This window comes from Trematosphaeria pertusa (genome assembly GCF_010094035.1).
Source record: "Trematosphaeria pertusa strain CBS 122368 unplaced genomic scaffold BU26scaffold_3, whole genome shotgun sequence".
Taxonomy (NCBI): domain Eukaryota; kingdom Fungi; phylum Ascomycota; class Dothideomycetes; order Pleosporales; family Trematosphaeriaceae; genus Trematosphaeria; species Trematosphaeria pertusa.
This window is the reverse complement of record NW_022987214.1, coordinates 2,164,685-2,185,754: the sequence shown is the minus strand read 5'-3', so window position 1 is coordinate 2,185,754 and position 21,070 is coordinate 2,164,685. Positions and strand designations below refer to the sequence as shown.

Sequence of the window (21,070 nt, the reverse complement as noted above, 5' to 3'; positions counted from 1 at the left end):
TCTATTTCACTTTGTGCATTTTGACTGCTTTTCTTGTGGCGATGCGCTAGCAATCTGGCGCCGTTGTCTTTCCCTTTGTCTTGTCTTTCACCTCTAGTTGACTACTCGAATCCTCTCTTTAGTATTTATACCCACCCTCTTCTCCTCTACTTCGAGTACAAGCTCTCGTTCTCCGCGCTACCCCTCCCATTCCTAAATACGACTCACGGCGCAACTACTTCGTTATGGACTCTTCAACCTCGAAATCTATGAAGCGCGACGGAAGCGAACCGGGTCATGAGAACGATGTCCCATCGCCCAAACGCAGCCAAAACGGACCTGAGATTGCAGAGGTGAATATAACCGCCATGTGAGTAAGACTGCTCCCAATTTCGACGAAGTAGCTGACCTCTCCTCACAGAACCTTGACGAATCAACTCCAATCTCCGCTTTTGCGTCTTCCTGGGGAATTGCGGAACCGAATATACGCACTAGTTCTTGGTGGAATGGAGATCTACGCGGTCGAAGGAGGAAGTAAAGACATCATAGCTGTAGGACAGCCCGCTGGCACGTATCCGACGAAACTACGCTGTCTTCGGAACTTCCTCGCCTTAACGGCCGTGTGCCGCCAAATCCACGCCGAGAGCGCGCTTCTACCGTACGAACTGAACTCTTTCGGTCAACAAAAGGGACACTGGACGGGCCGCAGAAAAATGCCTGCAGGCAGTGACGATCCGCTCCCGCTCCTGCTTAGCCACTTTACCGACTCCCAACGCAATGCTATCACGACAATCAGCTTATCGAGGCGTGGGATGTCGGTCATCGGCATTGATGTCTCTAATCTTGGAGAGACCAGAATGGCGGCAATGCCCCAATCTAAGCTTCCCCTCTGTCGCCAATACCAACCCACCCTTCGACAACTCCCACGGCTTAATTGCATCATTCTGCAAAAGCATAAGGACGATCCAGACTACTTGTTCTTGTGGACCGAAGCTGTCAGAGGTGTGGACTTCTGCATTGGGCGAAAGGACGTCGAGATCATTTTCGAGGGCGCTGGAACGAGATATATTTGGAGACCCAAGAAAGCGGAATGAATAGGATAGCAGACGGACGGAAAAACACAGTGGATACTTTCTACGGTATATTGTGTGTCTTCTAGCCAGATATTCTCTTTCCCGAGTTCTCGGAGTCATTGTGGACATCACGTGTGCGATTAGCATGGTTCAGAGCATGACCAGTCCGACTGCACTTTCCCTCATCATTTGCTGCAATTCAACTACTTCCCCATCAAAAACTGAAGTCCGCTGCTTCCTCTTCATCCTCTCCAATACACGGTTTTGCAGCGTGTGTGATTTCGGCAACACCGTCAGCCCCGCATATCAACGCCATGAAACTCAAGGCATCGAGGGATATAGTTCGACGGTCACCTCACTGTTACACTTACGCAAATAAATTGATCAACAGCCTTTGAGAGGGATTCCCCGTTTAGGAATGGTCTGATCGATACGACACTAATTGGCCCATACGTGGAGATGTAACTTGGGTTCGCCCGATTGATCATATTACTAACGATTTGCAGAGCCGAGCGATCTCCCCTTCTCCGTCTACCACGAGAGGCCCACTAGTATATATATGAGCTTGTTCTTAGAGGAAGGGATGCTTTGATTGTGCTACGATATCCATGGAGACTGTGTGATGATCGCCGAGCTTCCAGAGCGCTTGTAATTATGCCATCGGTCGAGCACACTTCTAGGCGAGATTGAGCGGAGACTGCAAGCCAGGCAAAACCAGCTAGATCTAAAATTGCGCAGGGACCGATCTCCGTCTACCTAGGTAGTTTAGACAACAGGATCAAATCGAGCTCGTAAACTTCTACTCCACGCAAATCAAATAACATTTTTCAGCTTTTATAATACAGCAAAACTGGCGAATTTATTCTCCGCTTTCCGATATATCATTAATAAGGTTCCATTTCACTAGTTATCAACTCTCACGCCTTACGCGTTCATTCCAGGCGGCATGTCAAAAATTTCAAGTGCGCTCACCTTCACCACATTGTTTCTCTCCAGGGGATGTGAGCGATGTCCAATGTGATACGTCACGCTCACCGCTCTTTTCGACAATCTGCCTTCACCCTAAGGCTACAGCTGACGCTATATCTGATGATTTCAGGCTTCTGTTTCTTCGTCTCCTACCGTACCCTACCTTTCCACCTCTCCTTCGGCAAGAACCTCAGAACCTCCAATAATGGCGCCACGCAAGCCAACGATCAAGGGCGCAAAGTCACCGTCTCCCAAGAAGGCAAACGATTGCGTGGTTAAGCGACCGAAGCGCGGGTAATGTTGGTTCTTGGCTCATCTGAACTTCTCACTCACGCCCTGTCAGGTACCACAAGTTCAAAAATGGGCTGCTCAATGTCACACCAAAGGGCAAAGAGAAAGACCTGTAAGTCGATGGGGCGACGGCATACGAGGGTCGGCCATGACTTCCTCATTTTTACGTATGCGCCGGGAGCCGCACACCTCAATCAACCCAGTAATACATTGAGATAAAATGTGCTTACTATAGTACAGCGTCAGGTCAAACCAGCAATCACCGCTCTTGCGACTTCCACCCGAAATGAGGAATCGTATCTGGGAGTACGCGCTCGGAGGCATGGTGTTCAGGCAGGGCCATGGGAGGAAGTATCGGGGAGAAGTACGCGCCAGACACGCCGAGAAAAAGAACTGAATGGCACTCCTTAGAACGTGTCGCCAAATCTACGCAGAGGCCGCTTTGATCCCCTTCAAAGCCAACACGTTCTCGTTCTGGTCTTTCTGCGGCATAGAAGGGCTCGTCAAGAAGCGGAAACGTATTCAATGCAATCAGATATCTACAATACAACTCGAGACCGGCGAAGCTACACGGATGGGGGCGCTCTGGGGCGGGGTATTGGGGCCAGCATTGCCGAATCTCTCTTCGCTACTTCCTGGATTGCGACATGTCAATATCCGCGCGCGGTTGTTCTCCAGTACCGACCAAGTCGACAATTTCGTGCAGCATTGGAGCAAGCGGATCGAAGCTTTGCGTGGACACGTGGAAGTAACCTCCGAGGTGCACACGGGGGATTCTCTATACTGCGCGCAGTAAGTTAAAGCCATGCCACTGAGAGCCTCACTTCAGTACCGTGCTCTGCGGTAGTCCTCAGCTAATACTTGACTTATAGGTGGTGATTCTCAGCCTGAACTCTAAACTCATATCAACAAGCTATGATGCGAAAGAGCGTCCGGCCGTCTCAACTGGCATTACTTCACCCTGCTTGGTTCGGCAACTTCACCCAGGCGGCGACCGCCTACGATCAACTACAGACCTAACCTGATCGAGGTCCCTTCTACTTCGAAATCACAGCATTGAGAGCTGATTCTTTCGCGATTGGTCCTGCCTCGTTCCCGGAACTTTTCCGGAGCCGAGCTTGCTACCTTACAAAAGTCACACTTCCCCCTTTTCAACACTCTGGATGCCATTGGACGGTATCTATCACCCGGCTCTGTTTATGTAGCAAGATTAGGGGCACAATTTGGATCTCATTTCTTTCAATTGGTCGAAATTGCATGTGCGTCTTGTATGGATAGCAAGCGTAGCAATAATAGCTCAATATTCTCTTATATTTATCTACGAGGCTGTTCCTGTGTCCGCAATGGCAGTTTCTTCGCATCTTCGAGGCGTCGAATCCTTAATTCGCGGACCAAAATGCATGTCGGCATGAGGAAGCTGCGAGAGTAGTGAACGTGAACACAAGGTGCCAAGGAAGTCACTTCAAAGCCCTCGTGCCATTATCAGTATTCTTTCACTTGCCACGTTCTCCCGGTGTTAGTAGGATGGACTTGGCGAGCTTGAGGGCCCCTCATAAGAAGGGAGACCAACGCTAAATCTTCACTCTCCTCTGTTCTCAACACTCCCAATCTCCCATACCCGCCACTCGGAAGAGCAACTCCATAAATCAATCCAACAACTCAACGCCTCCAACACAGCCGCTTTCGGAATCCTTCGTCATGGCACCGCGAAAGCCAAAAGCAAAGTCTCCGCCAGCGGCACCAAAGAATCAGTCCCGGAATCGAGTCACCAGGGGGAAGTATCCCAAGGTGCGTCGTCACAAGAATGGGCTTCTGGACGTTACCCGCAAGACGGGCAAGTATCTCCAGATGTAAGTATCTCCCGAGTAGCTGGTTAGCACGAAGCTAACCTGCACAGCGCAAAGAGGAACCAGCAAGAATCGCCGCTATTGCAACTGCCGCCCGAGATACGAAACCGCATCTACGAATATGTGCTCGGCGGGAGAACGGTACACATCACCAAAAAACCCTACAGGCCAGCAGAAGGAAAGCTACTTAGTGTATCCGGCAATGAAAAACACTTTTTGAGCTTCCTAGCCGTATCCCGCCGGCTCTACGCCGAGACAGCCGTCCTCCCGTACAAGCTAAATACCTTCTCCGCGCATGATCCGGGTGTCCTGAGAGAATGGCTGGCGAACTTGCTCCCCGCCCGGCGCGATGCCGTCGCGTCCATTCGGCTCAGGGCAAGAGCGCACGTCTTCATTTTTCCCGGCCATGTATTTATGTATCCACAGTGGTGGACATATCCGGAATTGGCGTTCGCGGAGGCCCGTGGGCTGCGGCGTATTTGTGTCCACACGTCGATTTATGTGCAGCTGGAACTTGGAGAGAAGAGAGCGCCACTACGTAAGGAGTACCCAGCGGGATTAGAGGCGGCCGAGCGAGACGTGGAGGCGAGCATTATTCGCCTGAACCCAGGGGCCGAAGTGACTATGGAGAGGACTTGGGAGGATATGGGAGATGCTTGAATGCTACGACACAGGCTTGGTTCTGTAGAGGCGAGATCACTGGGTCGGCGTGTTTGACGCGCCACAAACTTCAGCAGCTTCAACTAATACCTCATACAGCGTTACATACGCGCGAACGTCCATGAGCGTGGTGACTCCATAGGAGATGCACAGAACAATGGCCATTCTCACGGCGTCCTCTCCCTTTATCGAATATATTTGCGCCTTCCGAGGATATAGCGCTTCCATTTTTACAATTTGCGAGGATAATATGTATAAGGGACCTATCTGCTAGAAAAATTTAGTTCGAAGAGAGCCCACTTGGGCTCGCCGATATGCGGTACGCGATCATTGCGTCTAGTAAAGCATTAAATACCCCAACTAGGGCATCCTTGTGGAATATTACAACGAACAATATCAGCTTCGCGTCTAAGAACTTCTCTATAGTCTCGAGGCTATGAAGCCTAAACCCTACAGACATGTTCTTCCTCAAAGCAGACGAACAATACTACGCAGTCGTTCGAACATGGATCACCTAGAGCATAATACCAACAACCTAGCCTACACGACAGACCGCTCACGAACAATGGTACGACCTAATTGCGGTGAATGTAGACTAGTAGGCGGCAGCAGCAGCTTGAAAACTCCCAGGTTCTCCACTATATATATGTCCTACGTACGACGTTTGCTTGCCCTCTTCCTCCATCCTCACACCCACATCGCTCGCTACTCATCACTGTCTGTCCGACCCTAAGCCGCGACACACAGCAAGCACCCCACCACCATGACCGGTCGAGGAAACCAGCCGTCAGGCCCTGCTCAAGGCCAAGGTCAAGGGCAGCAGCATGGCGGCGAGGCTGGTCAGGGGGCTTCTTCTCCGGGAGGCGGCAAGAGTCCGGGTGCTGGCGGGGAGCGGGAGGGTAGTGCCGAGTGAAGAGGGAATGGCTGTTCGTCCTTAGTACTATTTCTTTCCTCTCGGCGTCTTTGACGCTGTGGAGAGGATAGGCGTAGGGACTCTGCCGATGATGCATGGAAGTCTAACTCCATCACTGCAAATCAGCCACAAGAACGAGAAGTCACGGTAGGCACCACAAAAACGGTACAATACCTACTTCTTCATCAAACATTCCACCGAGCATCCACCCGGTCTCATTACCACAATCTCATTCAAGCCCATCACATCTTCTCTTCATCCCTCCATGTACTCTTCTAGCTCCCTCACCCCCAATACCGACACCCCCCCCGCGCACTCCCAGCAAAACTCAAACCCACACTTCCAGCACGTCATATGATCGCAACCCTCGTTCTTCTCGATCCACCACCCGCACATCGCGTTGGGGCAGCGCTTGCCGATCTCTTGGACTTTCTTCAGGCCTGCTTTCTCTGCCAGCACGCGGTCTGCCTGGCTTGGCGATGATATGCGAGATTCGTATTGGGAGCAGGTGAGTCCGGTGTGGTAGGGGATGGTGGGGTGGTTGAGGCAGTGTTTGTAGCCGCACGAAGAGCATGTGAAGACGGGGTTATTGGAGGGCGGGGCGGAGTGTATCTGCCCGGATCCGCAGCCCGGACGTTGACACCAATAGAAGTTCGGCATCGAACTCAATGCAGAGCGTGTCGCGAGATCGTCATACCTATTCCCCTTCTTCATCAGCCCTCGCCGCAGAAGACGGCTGGACAAAACATACCGAAAAGCCCGACTCACCGCCGAAACCGCTCCTCCGTCGCAAACGTCTTGATATCATCGTAGCTCATTGGCTGCCCGCACTCTGGACAAATAACTCGATCCCACCCCTTCGTATCAATGCATATCTCGATCCATCTCTGGAGACATCCTTGACAGGTGCGCGGCGGGTGCGCGCATGTAAGGCTGATGTGGCGAATCGGAAATGTCGACGGAGGTTTGGGTTCGTGGCAGACGGCGCAGACGAGGAACATGGGTGGACCTTCTACCGATGACGGCGTCTGCATGATAGACGTTGAGGGCGTGACGGATGCTGCTGACTGTTTGGCGAGCGGTGCGGGAGGGGAGAGCGTTGACGGGACGGTGGCGAGACTTGTCCCGTCGGGTTGTGCTTGAGTGTCGGTGGGGAGCGCGGGCGAGGTTGGTAGATTTACCTTCAGACTTTCGAATCGCTGCAATTCAGGGAGCTGCAGCATCCGCAGGTCTGGTGTGCCTCGTTCGACAGTCATGTCGACTTCAATCGGGCTAACGAGCATATCGAAACCCATCCTATAACTTCTCGGCACATACCCGACCTCGTCTTCCCATTTCTGTAGGTTCTCCTCTGTTAAGTCGAACTTGACACCCTTCTTCTTCCCTTGTTTCTCGTTGCGAATATCGTCTTCACTCTTCGATGCCCTCTTCCCAAATTTAATTAGCGATAACGGCAAGCTATGCCATCTGCATTTCCGCGGCTTGTGTCCCTTCACATGCACCTTTTCTCCTGCATCCGCCTTGTCGTCGAAGACAACGGGTCCCGCGACAGGTGAAGATGGCGTCGGTGGTCCCACTTCATCATCATGGTACTGCATGTATACCGGATCCCGCTCTATCTCCTCTCCGGGCACGGGTTTAGGCGCGATTCCTGAGAGAGGACGGGAGAAGTTTGGGTAGCTATTGGCTCGAAGACCGCGGAATCTGGAGGAGGCGATCTTGTTGGTCGGTCTATCGTGCAAATGCGAGGCGGCGAAAGATACAGGCCGAGATGGTTTCGCAGGAGGAGGCGGCCGAAGGTCTTCCTGTGGGTCTGGGTTCGGCTCCGGCTCGTAGGTAATGGGAGAAACATCCGGAGGCAGTTGTTCTGGTGATTGCAGCAACGGCACTTCAACCGGCTGCTCCTCATACCGCACTAGATCCTCCTCTTGCCCCCTTTGCTCCAGCCCAATCTGTATCCACTCGCGCCGGTTGTCTTCCGGGATTTGTCCTTGCTCCTCAAGCGGCGACACGGGCGAATACTGTTTCCACTGCCCATCATCCCACTCCAGGCCTGACAACCTCCTGACCTCCCGCTCAGCCACTTCAAGTCTCTGTTCCAGCCGTGCCTCAAACCTCCTTCTGCCAAACTCACTCTCCCATCTCTTCTCCCTGGGCGAGTCGGTCGCCAAGCCCAACGTCTTCTGCGCCTTCCTGGAATCCTTTGGTGGGGGCTGGGGAGGCTGTAACGATAATCTTCGAGCGCGTTCGCTTGGAAACTCGGTCACCAAACCCAGCATCCGTTGCGCTTTTCTCGAGTCTCTGAGCGGTAACTGCTGCGGGGGATAGAGGAACGGCAAGTGGAGCCGATCATCTTGCAGCTCGGCATCTTGGGCGAAGGGAAAAGTGTTGAGTCGTCTCTGCTGCAGGTGTTCGTGTGCAACAACGGCCATCGCAACCAAATTCACACCAGCAACCAACCAGGTTCAATACAAACGTCGAGAGGTCAAGTCGAACGGAGCGGAGATGTGCGGAGCACGACGTGGGACAGAAGCATATATTAGGAATCCATCAGCCGTATCGCCCTCTCGCCGTCATATCGATACGAAGGCAAACCCGAGCAACCCCACGACGCAAGGAAATAATTTGTGAGCGTTTCAAAATCTGCAATGCGGCTGCACGCCATGCGCAGCCAAGCTCGCCTTACCGGTACACGACGTTGCGTCTTGGTGATGCGCCTCGATAATTCGCCTCGGGATGGGGCAACACGAGGCTGCGAAGGATCTCGTGCCCCGCAGCTGAGCTCCCGAAATAGATTTCTCGCCATCAACGTCCCATTTACAGTACGTCTTACGCCACCGGGACCTCGGGAGCTACGGACAGGTGCGTACGATACTGTGGTAGACGTCGGTCTTACCTAAATCGCACGACTATAGTTATACGCGGGTGCGGGCTACCGCATACCTGACGGTGCGTAATGGAGTGGAGTTCGCGATGCGATTTTGGATCTTATGTACGCGAAGGCAGGTTCGCCATGCCGGTATTCGCAGTTTCAAGTCACGCGACTTACCTTTCGTGTGCCTGAGTACAGTATCAGGGAGGAGTTCGCATCGGCGCACGGATTGCTTGAAGACTTAGCCCAACGACAAACACTTGGCATCACTTACCGCTCTTTGCACGTGGATGGATGGGGTGATGATGAAGCAACCACAAAACCCTAAATAGAATCAGCGCACAGTGAGAGCATCATAGTAACTGTATTTTACCACAACTAGGTATCCATCACTCCATATACAGCTGGACGAATCGCCACGTACGCACACCTGTACTCCGATGTAAACCTCGTTCGGCAGACTCCATCCCATGCAAAAGTGATGTACATGTCGGGGTTGGCAGCCCCAGTCAATGAAAAGGTGGAAATCGCTTACCACAGTCTAAGTTGAGAAATCCTCCCGTATCACCAATCCACCCCTGCTTAGCATCTCCCGCTCCATCCAACGCGGACACGAAAGCAACGCGACCCTGGGATGGCAGTCCCAGGGGAAAGCGATGGGGGAGGTACTGGGTGCTTACATTTTTCACTTAGATGAAGATCTCCAGCTCGTGCCTCCTCAGATTCTCTTCCTCGAACTGCGGGTACACGGGGACCATGGCGTCGGCGGACTGGACGTACGCGTCGTTATAGATGCGCCAGTACGGGTGTCGAACCTTGCGAGCTGGGTGGAAGAGACCGGCCCACACGTAGTTCATGACCAGAGGGGTGCCGACAGCGTTGCGGATGCCCTCAATAGCTTCCACGATACGGTCGATGACGTGGGGACTGGTCTCGAACAGGTTTGGCCAAAGCAGGTTGAGAAGATGGATCATAGCATCCTCGCAGTCGAGACCAACACATCCAAGCGCGACGTGCTTGACAACTGAGGCGGCAGTCTGGCGATGCACTTGGTCGCGGTCGATCAGAGCGTCTTCCAACAATGGCGTGATAGCATAGACGTAGTCTTTAGCCATATCGCCAATGTATTCGAACATGAAAGAGAGCGCCTTGAGAATACCGTTCTGGACGTTGAGCTCGGGAACGCGGTACTCATTCATAACAGCTGGGAGGACAGTAAAGGGGGCGCAGGTCTCTGCGACGATACCGATAGCAACAGCGGTACAAACGCGAGACTGACGCTCCTGGACACGAAGGTTACCAAGCAGAGTCGCCAGGACGTCCTGCGGACCGATTGCCTTAGCGATATAGCCGAACGTGTTATTAGCGGCTCGACGGATGCCCTTCTTGTGGGCTTTGAGCATATCAAGTAGCTCAAAGCAGATACGCATCCACTCACGCGGGTTAACGTAGTCTGCACCGCGATCGGCGATACGTCCGACAAGATCGATCGTGTTCTCTTGCACTTTCTCGTGACGGTTACGGAGAATGGGCGTCAGACGAGGGAGAAGATCTTTAATGGGTGGCTGCATTGCCGTAAGACCGACAACGGTGACGATGGCACGTAGGGCACCCAGGATCGATCCGAGGACTTCCGGATATTCCTCACCGAGGTATTCGTAGAGCGCCTGTGCAAGCTTGATCAATTGCGGATCCTCGTCGCACTTCTGCATGACGAAGGTAATCCGTGAGATCAAATCGGCAGCCTGCTGGCGAACAGTGGCAGACTTGTTGTTCAAACGAGCGAGAACGGTAGCGACGATCTGCGGGAGGTAGGTCTTCGTCCGCTCACCCAAAGCGTTCACAATGGTAGCGAAACCATCTATGACAATGGGATCCTCGATGGTCTGATCCTGGAAAGCCACGAGGATGCCATCAATGAGCTGCTCCTCGAGACGCTGGTCAACGTCATGTGCACCTAGAGTGCTGATAACCTTGTCAATTGTCTCCACCGTCATCTTGCGGTATGCCTCGTTCTCGTCCTTCATGTTATTAACGATGCGGCCGACGATCTCGGCTACACCGGCCTTCTGAGCCAGGTCGACGGTGGTATCGACAACTTGCCGGTAGTTGCGCTTATCCAATGCTATTCGACGGACCCAGAAATGTTTGAAGAACTCCGGAAGCACACTATCCTTGAGGTAAACGGGAGTGACACCTGCTGTGCCAGCGCACTGGGAGACGACTTTCAAGACGACTTTCTTCATGTCCTCGTCAGGAGACTGAAATTCCCGGATGACGATCTCCATGATCTGGCTTGTGTAATAGTTGGAGTACTCTTCGTCCATGAGCGGAATGACATAGCCGACGGCCTTCAAGAAGGAAGCGAGGGCCTTGCCACGCTGGCGACGAGCTCCAGTCCACAAAGGATTAAGGATGTCATCGAAGGACTCAATACCATAGGGAGAAGCGGCTTCGGCGAGGGCAGCAAGCGCAAGTGCGGTAACCATGCGTACCTTTGGCTGTTCATCATTGAGATTCTCACCAATGCACTCCACTAGACCTTTCAGATGGGGGAGAATAGCACAACCCATGAGAATGGGGATTTGCTGCACAATCTTGACACCGGTGTGACGAGCGTTCGGTGACTTCTTGCTCCTGCATACGGCACGGAGGAAGGGGAGAAGGGCTGGGATACCTAGAGCAGATGCAACCACGGCAAACGCTCGAGCGGTGGTGTTTCGTACGTACTCGTCCTGGTGGTCCAAGTCCGGGCGCATTGTACTGATCATGTGTGCTAGACCGGCAGCTTTGCTGAGATTGGAGATAATCTCACGACCTTCAACACGAGCGTAGTAGTCCTGGTCGATCAAAAGGGGTTCAATAACAACCAAAATCTTGTGGACGTACGGCCGAACGAGGTCGTCGAGCTTGTACAGGACACGGTCGATGACCTTGACGAGCAGATGGCGCTCCTGGTCCTCCAGGGTGCGCTCCATCAACAAAGGGAGGAGCTGGTTGAAGAGGGGACCAGGACCAAATTGGCGCGCGTTGTCGGTAAGCTGTCGAAGGGCAGTTTTTCGCATCGGCGGCGTGCCGTTCTTGACCTTCAGCAGGAGTCGCATGATCTTGCGCTCCTTGAGCTCCTCCACGGTCATCTCGTTCTCGTTGGCGCCGTCCGTGAGCTTGCCGAAGTACTTTATATCCTCGTCCTTGAAGAACTGGAGATCACCAACACCCGGTATCTCCGTCGACACCTGCTTGCCCATCATTGCCAAGCTGTTGTCTGCCTCTGGCACCAGGTAGCCCTGGTATCCGGTTGGAAGCGCCGGCATGCCGACCGGCCTGCGAACTGGCTCGTAGCCTGGTGGCGGCTCGAGGATCTTGTAGCCTACGGAGGGAAGCATCATGTCGAGCTGCTCGTCCGATAGAGGAGCATTGCGGGCTGAGATGTCGGTGCCGAAAGCGAACGTCATGGGCGCAGCAGGTCGGGCGCCATTCGTAGCGGGTGCGGGCGTTGCACCGGAGGAGGGGAGAGCAGTGGTGTCCCATCGCGACCGTACGGGCTCTGCGGCGGCGGCCGGCTCGTCTGCCTTGACTTCTGGTACTGGAGAAGAAGCCCACCGCGACTTCTTCTTGGCCACGGGCACTACCTTTTTCTCCTCCTCCTTCTCCTCCTCTTCTTCCTTCTTGATTGTCGGCTCTTCATCGCCCCATCGGCGCCTCTTGCGCTTCTTCTCCATTGGTGGCGTCTTATTTCCATCGGTCACCGTGGCGCCATCCTTCAGGGTTGGCTGATGATCAAGGACTTCATTGCCCTTCTTCTCACGGTCTTCGAGGAGTCGTTTGATGCGGACCTCCTCGCGCTCAAGCTCCCGTTCCTTCATGACGTCCTTGTACGCCACGCCGCCATTGGCACCATCTTTGGTGAATGGGTCTGCTCGATCTGGTGACAACCTGCGGTCGAATCGACGTCGTTGGTAGCCGGTCTCGCGCGAAGCGATCTGTGCCTGCTGCTCGCGGCTCTGCAGGATGTCGTCCTCCGCGGTATCGCCGTGCGCGAACTCGTTGAGCATATCCTTCGAGGCCGTGTACTGCCCGACGAGCCGCCTCCCATTCAACTCTCCTGCATCTTGCATTTCCTCGTCCTCATTGGCGGCGATGGACATGTTGTAGCCGGCATACTTCTCGACGCCGTTGTTGCCGTCGTACAGGTCCTTGTCGAACGCCTCCGTGAGCGACTGCTTGCTCGACGTGTTCTGGCCGCCGGAGCCGTTGGCCATGGACTTCTTTCCTGCGCGCGGGCCGGCCATGGTGCTGCAGGTATGGCGATTGTCGCGGGTTTGTTTGGTGACGGTCGAGTGGAGTCGAGGGGCTGCGTAAAGTTTCGTGAGGCAGATAGAGGCGGAAGGCGCACGGACCACATACGGCGGCGCATTATTAATCCGGCCGACTCTGTCACTTTCACCTACACCCACACGTCGATGCTGGATGAACAGAGGTGAAGAACTTGACTTGTTTTGACTCCACCAAATCGCACTCACCGAAAGAAACCCACAATGGCAGAACCCTCTCCCATCCCCACACCCCAAATCGCCGAACCAGAACCAGAACCCACACCCACACCCGTGCCAACCACACTCCCCAACGGCACCGCAGACGTAGAAATGGCAGACTCGCAAGCTCTGCCCGGCGAAGTAAACATTCCCCCTCTTCTCCCCCTTCCACACCCATACTGATTCTTCGGTCGCTCCCAGCCAACGCCCCAGCCCGCGCAAATCTCCACACCAGCACCCGCTGCCGTCCAAACGCCGACGCGCAACTCGCCGCACCCAAGCATACCACAACAAGCGCCCGCACTGCCGAATCCACACGGTAGTCCGACGAGAGTATACTTGAATCAGCATGTAACACCGCATTTGCTCGAGGCTCTGAAACATCTTGCTACTACAGAGTGAGTGGATCAACTTGTGTGGGATTGGAAGATGAAGACAATCTAATACTCTACAGGCCGGAGAAACCGTTGAAGTGGTTGAGCGAGTACCTAGCGCAGAAAAGTGCCGAAGTTGAGGGATGACGGACGACTAAAGGGGTTGGTACAAGAGATGATGCTGCGAGATGTGCATAGGTCGGCGTTCAAAAGTATTGCAAGGGCTTCAAGGCGCGTCACAGCACGGGAGATACCCAGTTTGATCAGTTAGGAATACATCACATTCCAATGGTGAAGCATAACTGGCTTGCGTTCAAGCGAATTCGGCACAAAATTTAAGAGAATCAGTTCTGACGCTTTTCATTTACTACAGGTCATGCCCGTGCCTGAAGAAGCCCTGCGGCTGTAAAGCATCCACGCATCCACCGAATCCCCCTTGAGCATGACCCTCTAGACCGCACACAGCAATCCACATTCCTTTATGCGACGAGGGTAGAGGCAGTGGCGCTCTCGTACCTCCAGGTCGGGGGAAGGACACCGACGGTCTTGTAGTATCCTGCTCTCGAGTCAGTTTTGTACCGCTTGAGTTGCCAATCGAGCACATACGGGACAAGCGATGAATTCGGGACTCAATCAAGATGAGCCTGAACTTCGAATCCTTATCTTTGCGGTTTTGAGACAAGTGCTTGCGAACAGCGACGGCTTTCTTGATGAGCCTGGAAAGCGGGTCAGTTACAAAGCTTTGGCCGTCGATGTGTCGCTACTCACATATAGAGATCTTCAGGAATCTCTGGCGCGAGACCTGGGCCTGTGTCAGCAACCTTGAAAAGGAACCGACTACAGCCAAATTTATATAGCGCTACAGATACCATGAGGTAGAGCTGCGTCGACACGCGCTTCAACACGGGCGGGAAAATGTATTACCATTGCCCTTCAGGATTCGGAGAATCTACGACTGGACGTTAGCTCGAGCGTCCACACTTTGTGGGAAATTGAGTCCATCTGGGAAGGGCGTACCTTGTTGCCGGTGACCACCTTGACTTGCGCGATACCGTGGCTATCTCGAAGGATCTCGCCGATCTGAGACGGGGTAGCGCCCTTCTTCGCGAGACGGCATCTGTGAACATTCAGTGAGGGTGTCCTGGAGATTGCGAGGCGCTGGAGGGACCGACATTTGCTCGACGATTTGCTCTGGCGTGGTCTTGAGCCAGGCTGGGGGGTTGCGCGAGTAGGGGATGGCAGAGGACGAAATGCCCTTTCCGTTGGAGTGGAGTCGACCCATTTGTGCTGTTGGCGCCGAGTGAGAAGACGAGCGATGGAGATTCGAGGTTGAGGTTGTCGCGAACTTTGCAGCGGGAGTGTGGACATTCGCTTAAGAGCACGGGCCGTCTTGGCGGAACCTGCAGGAATGAAATTTCTGGCAGCCGAACTTCAACCTCACCTTCCCCAACGCCTCTGTCTGAGGACGATTGTGAGCCATGGTGTTTATATGCTTGCGTCTTTGATGACTGCGCGTTTGTGTGCGCGGAGACAGTATACAAGGTACGTAAAGACAGGCACCTACACCCACGTCCCGATACAATGATGAATTGTTCCAAAACATTTATTTCTGGTACCTCTACTGCTAGTCCGTCCTCGGACGATGATCTCAATGGACTTCTGATACTCTCCTCGTTCAAATTTACCTGTCAGCTTAGCTGTTGATGACATCGGCGCTGACATCCGTTAGATACCCTCCACATTAGAGCCTACCGCGCTACCCGCACCTGTATATATCCTCGTTGTCTTCGAGCTTGGGAGCTTCTTGCTGTGTGGAGGAAGGAAGGAAGCAATGATAGCTTCAGGCATCGTACTCTGGAAGGCTCTTTCCTGCGGCCCTATGCGTTGTCCACGCTGGCCAAGAGCCTTACGCAAATACACAATCAATCGTCTCGTCCTCGTTCAATTCTCCACTTTTCGGGCAAAATATCCACTTCCTTGCATATTTCGATTCGCAATACATCAATCTCCCAATACGCTTTTCTACGCTTAACCATCATGTTATACTACCTATTTAGCATCGTGAGCCTGCTCTCACCATTCGCCTCCGGAAAGACTGCTGGGCAACTCTGTCGAGGCACGGCAGCCCTCTCAAGCGACGGCAACTGGTACTGCTCCGAGGTCACAGCGATCACGTACAAGAACATCAGCCAGCCCGGGAAATACAATCGAACAACGCAAATCAATCCAAACACCGGACTGTGCGACCATGAGACCATCTCTTACTCCGGCATTGAGGCATCCACACCGCTGATCGGAGAAGTACCCTAGACCATTCTATTTTCCATGAACCACTGTATGCTAACCAACGGACCCAGCTTTCCATGCATTTACGCGGCCCAATGAATGTCTCGCAGATAGCTGTATACAAGCTGCCGGGCATGTCAATCTCAAAGCGGGCAGCTACAGGCCAGAGCACCAGCGGCCGCAATGGTCGGTCAAGGTATATCCACAGAGTTGACGATAGCCTTGGAAATGAGGCAATTGGATTGAATTCTTCTCCGAAGCACAATGGCAAGCGTTGGGATAAACCTCCCAGCTCTACCAACTGCCTCCCGAGATCCACTGTGACTACGACCGTCTACGTCAGAGGCAGCATGTGCCAGCCGGGCAGCGCATCTAGTATCGCTCAGCAGCCGCCGGTCGTAGTAACGACCACGGTCACCGACACTGAGACTGTCTGCGAGAGAAGCCGTACGTCCAGCAGCCCTTGGCCGACAAGCGAGTCGCCTGCGAATTCAACGTATCATGGTCCTTCATGCCCGTGTTGGTCCACGTTTGAGACCAGAGTGTCAAGCGCCAACTCCACAACCACATCAACCTCAATAAGTTCCTTCGATACTCCTGGAGCAGTGAAACGCTCTGAACAACGTTCTGTGCTGAGCGATGCTCCCTCTCCCATCAAGACACCTACCCCTACGTCATATTCAGACCCCGATGTGATCGCGGCTGCTGCTTCTACCTGGAGTCGCGTTGCCTATTACACCTCCGCAGCACCAGCTGCAGCCAGTGGATTTGCCTTCCTGGCCAACCTCGGAGATCCGCAAAGGTCTGGTACCTTTGACTAGTAGGGTATATTCCTAGAATGGGTTGACTGTTGTTAACCGGTGCATAGCTCGTTCGGCAACTCATTGTCCTACGTGATCGGAGATGGCAGTAAGGTTGCCGCAAATCCCACTCCCTTCGACGGCACACTTGAGACATCTGAGCTTGAAATCGCAGCTTTCACGGACCTGGGATGTGGTACCGATGTAGACTGTGGATACGTTAGGCCCGGTGGTGTTTCATATTGTGAGTTCGGCCCCCCTCCTCCATGATGAAGTTGCTGAATGGTCTCAGATGGGTGGGACGGCCCCTCGAAAGCCTTCTTGATAGAATTCCAAATGGACCACTACAACAACACAGGCCCAAACTATGGGGCCATCTCTGACGCACCTGCCTGGTGGTTCCTCAACGCGGCGATCCCGCGCATCTTGCAATACGGCAGCGATCGCAACAACATCCCCTGTGCGTGCTGGTCAACCGGCTGCGGCGAGTTCGATGCCTTCGAAGTCCTCGGTATGGGGGAGGAACGCGCAAAGTCCACGATCCATCGACAAGGGAACCTAGAGGGCGGCGACTCAAACTACTTCCGGCGGCCGGTGGGAAAGACGCTGAAGTTTGCGGTGGTGTTCCACAATTGGAATATCACGGCGAAGGTGCTGGATGATAGCTTCGACTTCTCCAGTACCCTGACGCAGGACCAGATCGACGATATGATCGCTTATGATCCGAACGATGGGCATCATTCGCTGTTTGCGATAGGGGATTGACGTGGGGTGTCTGCATTTTCTACTGGCGAATCGGCTGGTCGCCCGACTCTCGTTGGGACTATTATATTGGGCTATATCTGCAGCGCGGAGCATTTTCTAGGGTAGCATAATTGAATGCTTTGATAACATAGGCAGATGATGAGTTCAGGCGAGGCACTCAGCCGGGGGTGGAGATGCAATGCGATGCCCAAAACATTTCAGAAGAGGGCGACGAGAGAAGTGTGGCGAAAAGAGTCGTGCGAGGAAAAGCTGGTTTGTGGCTGACGCCGCTGCTCGTGACGGCGCACGCTTGTGATTTCCGTCGAAGGCGAAAGAAACCGAGGTCCTTTGCCGCGGATGTGAAAGACCGGCCTGTGCCGAACACGCAGAAGCTGACCCATTCTCATTATTGCCTCCGCAACCCCACAGCTTCTTCTACACGCTTCCAGTCCCTTATCGCGCCCTCAGAATTGGTCTGAAAGGTTGGCTGTTGCTGCTGCGGCTCCGCGCGATTGCTTTCTGACGAACCCGGCCAACCCCGCAAACTCGCTTCGGCGCCTGCCAGCCTCTTTTGACGTCGCCTGTCATCGCACCTGAACCTTAGCATCGCTTTCCACCAGTCACATATACTCCCCCATGACGGTGCGGTGAGACGGGGCAAGTGGAGAGATGGCTTCACCGTCACCACCCAAGCCATGGGAGCGGAGCGGCGGCGCAACCAGCGCCTCGGTTGGTCAGTCTTTCAACCTCGGACGGCAGCGCATGGAACAGACTAACCATCTCTCAGGCCTCACAGGGTCGAGCAGCACAGCACCAGCGTCAACCGCGACAACAACGGGCGCATCTACATCTTCGAATCCTCCGCCGCTACCTGAAATACCGAACGCGCTCAACTCCGTTGCCAACCGGAATGCGACCAACTACTCGACCATGAACGCGAACCGATACGCATCGCCGTACAGCAATTATGGAGGCCTCAACAGCTACTCATCGCCGTACTCTCGAATGGGCGGTGGCTATGGGTCCATGTACGGAGGAGGATACGGCGGCATGTACGGAGGGATGGGTATGGGCATGGGCATGGGCGGCATGTACGGGGGCATGGGCATGCCCGGCGATCCGAACAACCAGAGCCTTACTCAGTCGTTCAGCCAGAGCACGCAGGCGACATTTCAGCTGATTGAGAGCATCGTAGGCGCGTTCGGTGGATTCGCGCAGATGCTGGAGAGCACGTACATGGCGACACATTCCTCCTTCTTTGGTAGGCTTCCTCCACCCCCAGCATGAAGCGCAGGGCTAACATGGCTTGAATAGCAATGGTATCAGTCGCGGAGCAGTTCGGAAATCTTCGACAAACCCTCGGCTCGGTCCTCGGAATATTCACGCTGATGCGGTGGATACGGACGGCTATCGCCAAACTTACCGGACGGCCTCTGCCCGCGTCGTCCAAAGAATTGACACCTTCGAATTTCGCCGCATTCAACGGTCGAAGCCCAGACGGAGGACCGCTTGCGCCCAAGCCCTCCAAGAAGCCCTTCATCATGTTCATGGTGGCTGTATTCGGACTGCCATATCTGATGGGCAAGCTCATCAAGGTCCTGGCAAGGTCGCAGGAAGAGGAGGAGAAGCGTAAAATGGCAGAGAATCCACAAGCATACGGCGAGCAGCTAGACCCTAACAAGCTTGACTTCTGCCGCGTGCTCTATGACTTCACACCGGACACGAACATGAGTGCGGTACAGGGCCTTGACCTTGCCGTGAAGAAGGGCGACATGGTTGCAGTGCTCAGCAAGTCAGATCCGCTTGGAAACCCCTCAGAATGGTGGCGCTGCCGTTCCCGCGATGGCAGGATGGGATACCTGCCTGGAGTATACCTTGAGACTATCCCGCGGAAACAGCCGGCTCAGATCACTAGCGGAAGCCAGGCCGGCAGTCCAGTGGGAAGCAGAGCCCAGACGATGACCAGCAGTGCCACCGGAAGCAGGGCTGCCACCATGACCTCAAAGTTGCCTGAGAAGGCTCCTAAGGTTGAAGGAAAGGCTGGTGATATTGGCGTTGAGAGCTTCCAGAAGGGAGCGTTCTATTCGTAGACTCATTGAGCGATCCTATTTCTTCTACGTTTTCTTTAATGTTGTGGCATATTTCGGACCCAACGGGCAGGTTCTTTTGGATATCTCTGGTATTGGATATCTCTGGTATTGGATTGTAGGATTTCATGTGTACTGGCTGGAAAAAGCTTCTGTAAGGTGCTTGGGTGTCACGTCCACCCTAGATATATCAACGATCTCATCAATCTTTCTATTGAAGCTTCTCTCTCAACTTCGTTAGGCAGACACCCCATCACGTGCAATAGTTGGAGCTCCTGCATCGAGCACAACCAAGGAAACACCACCGCGTCACTCAACCTGCAAACCCTACACAATCGCAAACAGCACTAGCTGTCAACCCTTCCGCTCACCTAGTTTCTTGCCTGCAATCTTATTCCCCGAAAAGCCTCTTTTTCCCTTGCTCCGTCTAGCTCAGCCCCGCCAACGCCGCAATTACCTCCGCCTCCAGCTGCCCCGCCGGAACCTTCGAACCTGAAAACAACAACGCTATCTGTATTGCCACGCGGTCTAGGAGTTTTCGTGGCTGAGAGGATCCCCGGTTATCATGTTCGCGTCGAAGCGGTTACAGAAGGTGAGCAGATACTGAAACCTGTCTGTTTCTTTACGATCGCAAGCTAACAAATGTTCAAGGAGCTGGCAAAGGTACACTGGATTATATCGCTGGGATTTCTGAGCGATGCTGACTTGCAATATAGCTACACGAAAAGCTTCCACCTGGCATAACCCTCATCCGCGCCGACGACTTCTCCGAATGGCTCATGGATATCCGCGTTATCGACTCGAATCCGCTATACCAGGGCGAAGTCTACCGGCTGAAGTTCAACTTTAGCCAGTCATATCCTATCGAGGTACGCTATCCTCACTACCCTTCCCTTCCCATCTCCTATCTCCATCCCTCTCCCACATATGCCCGCTGACGCTCCTCACAACCAGGCCCCTGAAGTCGTCTTCGTTCGAGACGAATCGCACCCTATCCCCTGGCATCCTCACGTCTACTCCAACGGCATCATCTGCCTCGACCTGCTCGATCGTCAGGGCTGGAGCCCCGTCCACAACGTCGAGAGCATATGCGTCAGTCTACAGAGTATGCTCACGAGCAATACGAAGAAGGAGCGGCCGCCGGGCGATGAGAACTTTGTGCGGTACAATACGCAGAGGCCGAGGGATATCAACTTTGTGTTTCATGATAAAAATGTGTAAGGGGGTTCCGAGAGGGAGCCGCGGAGTGGAACAGGTTGGGCAGAGAGAGCTGCCCATGACGCTCGCGAAGCATGGCAACGCCAACTTCTTTCTTAAACGGAAAGGACAGAACATGCCGAGGGCTATATTGGGATTGGATGACCGATGATCGTTGCTTTCGTGACTTGCGGCAATGCATGGTAAGGCATAGGCGTTGGACGGGTTGGATCGATTGCTATTGGGAAGACGGTTTTGAAATGGACGACACGGCCTCGCCTTTTTGTATTCGTGGAATAGGATAAGCACGAGGATCAGTTAGAGCTTCTTTCCCAATGATACCATTTCTCTAGCACGGAGTCTATCAAGTGGTTCATCTTGGTCGTCCCGTCCTATTTCGTATTGAATGAAATCTCCTACAAGCAGCAGGAAAATGTGAAATG

The 21,070-nt window shown here is 53.7% G+C and overlaps 10 protein-coding genes across 10 annotated transcripts; 7 read left to right on the top strand and 3 right to left on the bottom strand.

Moving 5' to 3' along the window:
* Positions 1–224: 224 nt before the first annotated feature.
* On the top strand, positions 225–1,073 carry BU26DRAFT_560846 (uncharacterized protein; the record flags this gene model as incomplete). Its single annotated transcript, XM_033832843.1, has 2 exons — positions 225–349; positions 401–1,073. 2 exons carry the CDS (start codon positions 225–227, stop codon positions 1,071–1,073), a joined length of 798 nt encoding a protein of 265 aa, XP_033688555.1.
* A 1,153-nt stretch (positions 1,074–2,226) lies between these two features.
* Positions 2,227–3,108, top strand: BU26DRAFT_560845 (uncharacterized protein; the record flags this gene model as incomplete). The annotated part of the gene is made up of 4 exons (XM_033832842.1): positions 2,227–2,315; positions 2,365–2,424; positions 2,553–2,663; positions 2,724–3,108. The coding sequence occupies 4 exons, from the start codon at positions 2,227–2,229 to the stop codon at positions 3,106–3,108; spliced, it is 645 nt and encodes a 214-aa protein (XP_033688554.1).
* A 902-nt stretch (positions 3,109–4,010) lies between these two features.
* On the top strand, positions 4,011–4,534 carry BU26DRAFT_387494 (uncharacterized protein; the record flags this gene model as incomplete). Its single annotated transcript, XM_033822665.1, has 2 exons — positions 4,011–4,162; positions 4,210–4,534. Coding segments are annotated over 2 exons (477 nt in total), but the record flags the coding sequence as incomplete, so codon positions are not given.
* A 1,798-nt stretch (positions 4,535–6,332) lies between these two features.
* On the bottom strand, positions 6,333–8,272 carry BU26DRAFT_224954 (uncharacterized protein). Its single transcript, XM_033820794.1, has 2 exons — positions 6,484–8,272; positions 6,333–6,437 (listed from the first exon to the last, which is right to left on the bottom strand). Exon 1 carries the CDS (start codon positions 8,162–8,164, stop codon positions 6,497–6,499), a length of 1,668 nt encoding a protein of 555 aa, XP_033688552.1. The 5' UTR covers positions 8,165–8,272; the 3' UTR covers positions 6,333–6,437; positions 6,484–6,496.
* Positions 8,273–9,293: 1,021 nt separating this feature from the next.
* On the bottom strand, positions 9,294–12,896 carry BU26DRAFT_419858 (ARM repeat-containing protein; the record flags this gene model as incomplete). The annotated part of the gene is made up of 1 exon (XM_033823330.1): positions 9,294–12,896. The coding sequence occupies one exon, from the start codon at positions 12,894–12,896 to the stop codon at positions 9,294–9,296; it is 3,603 nt and encodes a 1,200-aa protein (XP_033688551.1).
* Positions 12,897–13,142: 246 nt separating this feature from the next.
* On the top strand, positions 13,143–13,673 carry BU26DRAFT_601653 (uncharacterized protein; the record flags this gene model as incomplete). Its single annotated transcript, XM_033835276.1, has 3 exons — positions 13,143–13,280; positions 13,341–13,537; positions 13,594–13,673. The coding sequence occupies 3 exons, from the start codon at positions 13,143–13,145 to the stop codon at positions 13,658–13,660; spliced, it is 402 nt and encodes a 133-aa protein (XP_033688550.1). The 3' UTR covers positions 13,661–13,673.
* A 105-nt stretch (positions 13,674–13,778) lies between these two features.
* BU26DRAFT_601652 (40S ribosomal protein-like protein S13) lies at positions 13,779–14,823 on the bottom strand. The gene is made up of 6 exons (XM_033835275.1): positions 14,686–14,823; positions 14,531–14,630; positions 14,438–14,462; positions 14,282–14,315; positions 14,120–14,229; positions 13,779–14,069 (listed from the first exon to the last, which is right to left on the bottom strand). The coding sequence occupies exons 1-6, from the start codon at positions 14,793–14,795 to the stop codon at positions 13,993–13,995; spliced, it is 456 nt and encodes a 151-aa protein (XP_033688549.1). The 5' UTR covers positions 14,796–14,823; the 3' UTR covers positions 13,779–13,992.
* Positions 14,824–15,550: 727 nt separating this feature from the next.
* On the top strand, positions 15,551–17,464 carry BU26DRAFT_538301 (uncharacterized protein; the record flags this gene model as incomplete). Its single annotated transcript, XM_033831448.1, has 4 exons — positions 15,551–15,814; positions 16,159–16,619; positions 16,668–16,843; positions 16,892–17,464. The coding sequence occupies 4 exons, from the start codon at positions 15,551–15,553 to the stop codon at positions 17,362–17,364; spliced, it is 1,374 nt and encodes a 457-aa protein (XP_033688548.1). The 3' UTR covers positions 17,365–17,464.
* A 236-nt stretch (positions 17,465–17,700) lies between these two features.
* On the top strand, positions 17,701–19,650 carry BU26DRAFT_515885 (uncharacterized protein). Its single transcript, XM_033828194.1, has 3 exons — positions 17,701–18,076; positions 18,131–18,604; positions 18,658–19,650. Exons 1-3 carry the CDS (start codon positions 18,013–18,015, stop codon positions 19,431–19,433), a joined length of 1,314 nt encoding a protein of 437 aa, XP_033688547.1. The 5' UTR covers positions 17,701–18,012; the 3' UTR covers positions 19,434–19,650.
* A 91-nt stretch (positions 19,651–19,741) lies between these two features.
* BU26DRAFT_515884 (UBC-like protein) lies at positions 19,742–21,040 on the top strand. The gene is made up of 4 exons (XM_033828193.1): positions 19,742–20,022; positions 20,082–20,093; positions 20,147–20,299; positions 20,385–21,040. The coding sequence occupies exons 1-4, from the start codon at positions 19,996–19,998 to the stop codon at positions 20,649–20,651; spliced, it is 459 nt and encodes a 152-aa protein (XP_033688546.1). The 5' UTR covers positions 19,742–19,995; the 3' UTR covers positions 20,652–21,040.
* Positions 21,041–21,070: the final 30 nt, after the last annotated feature.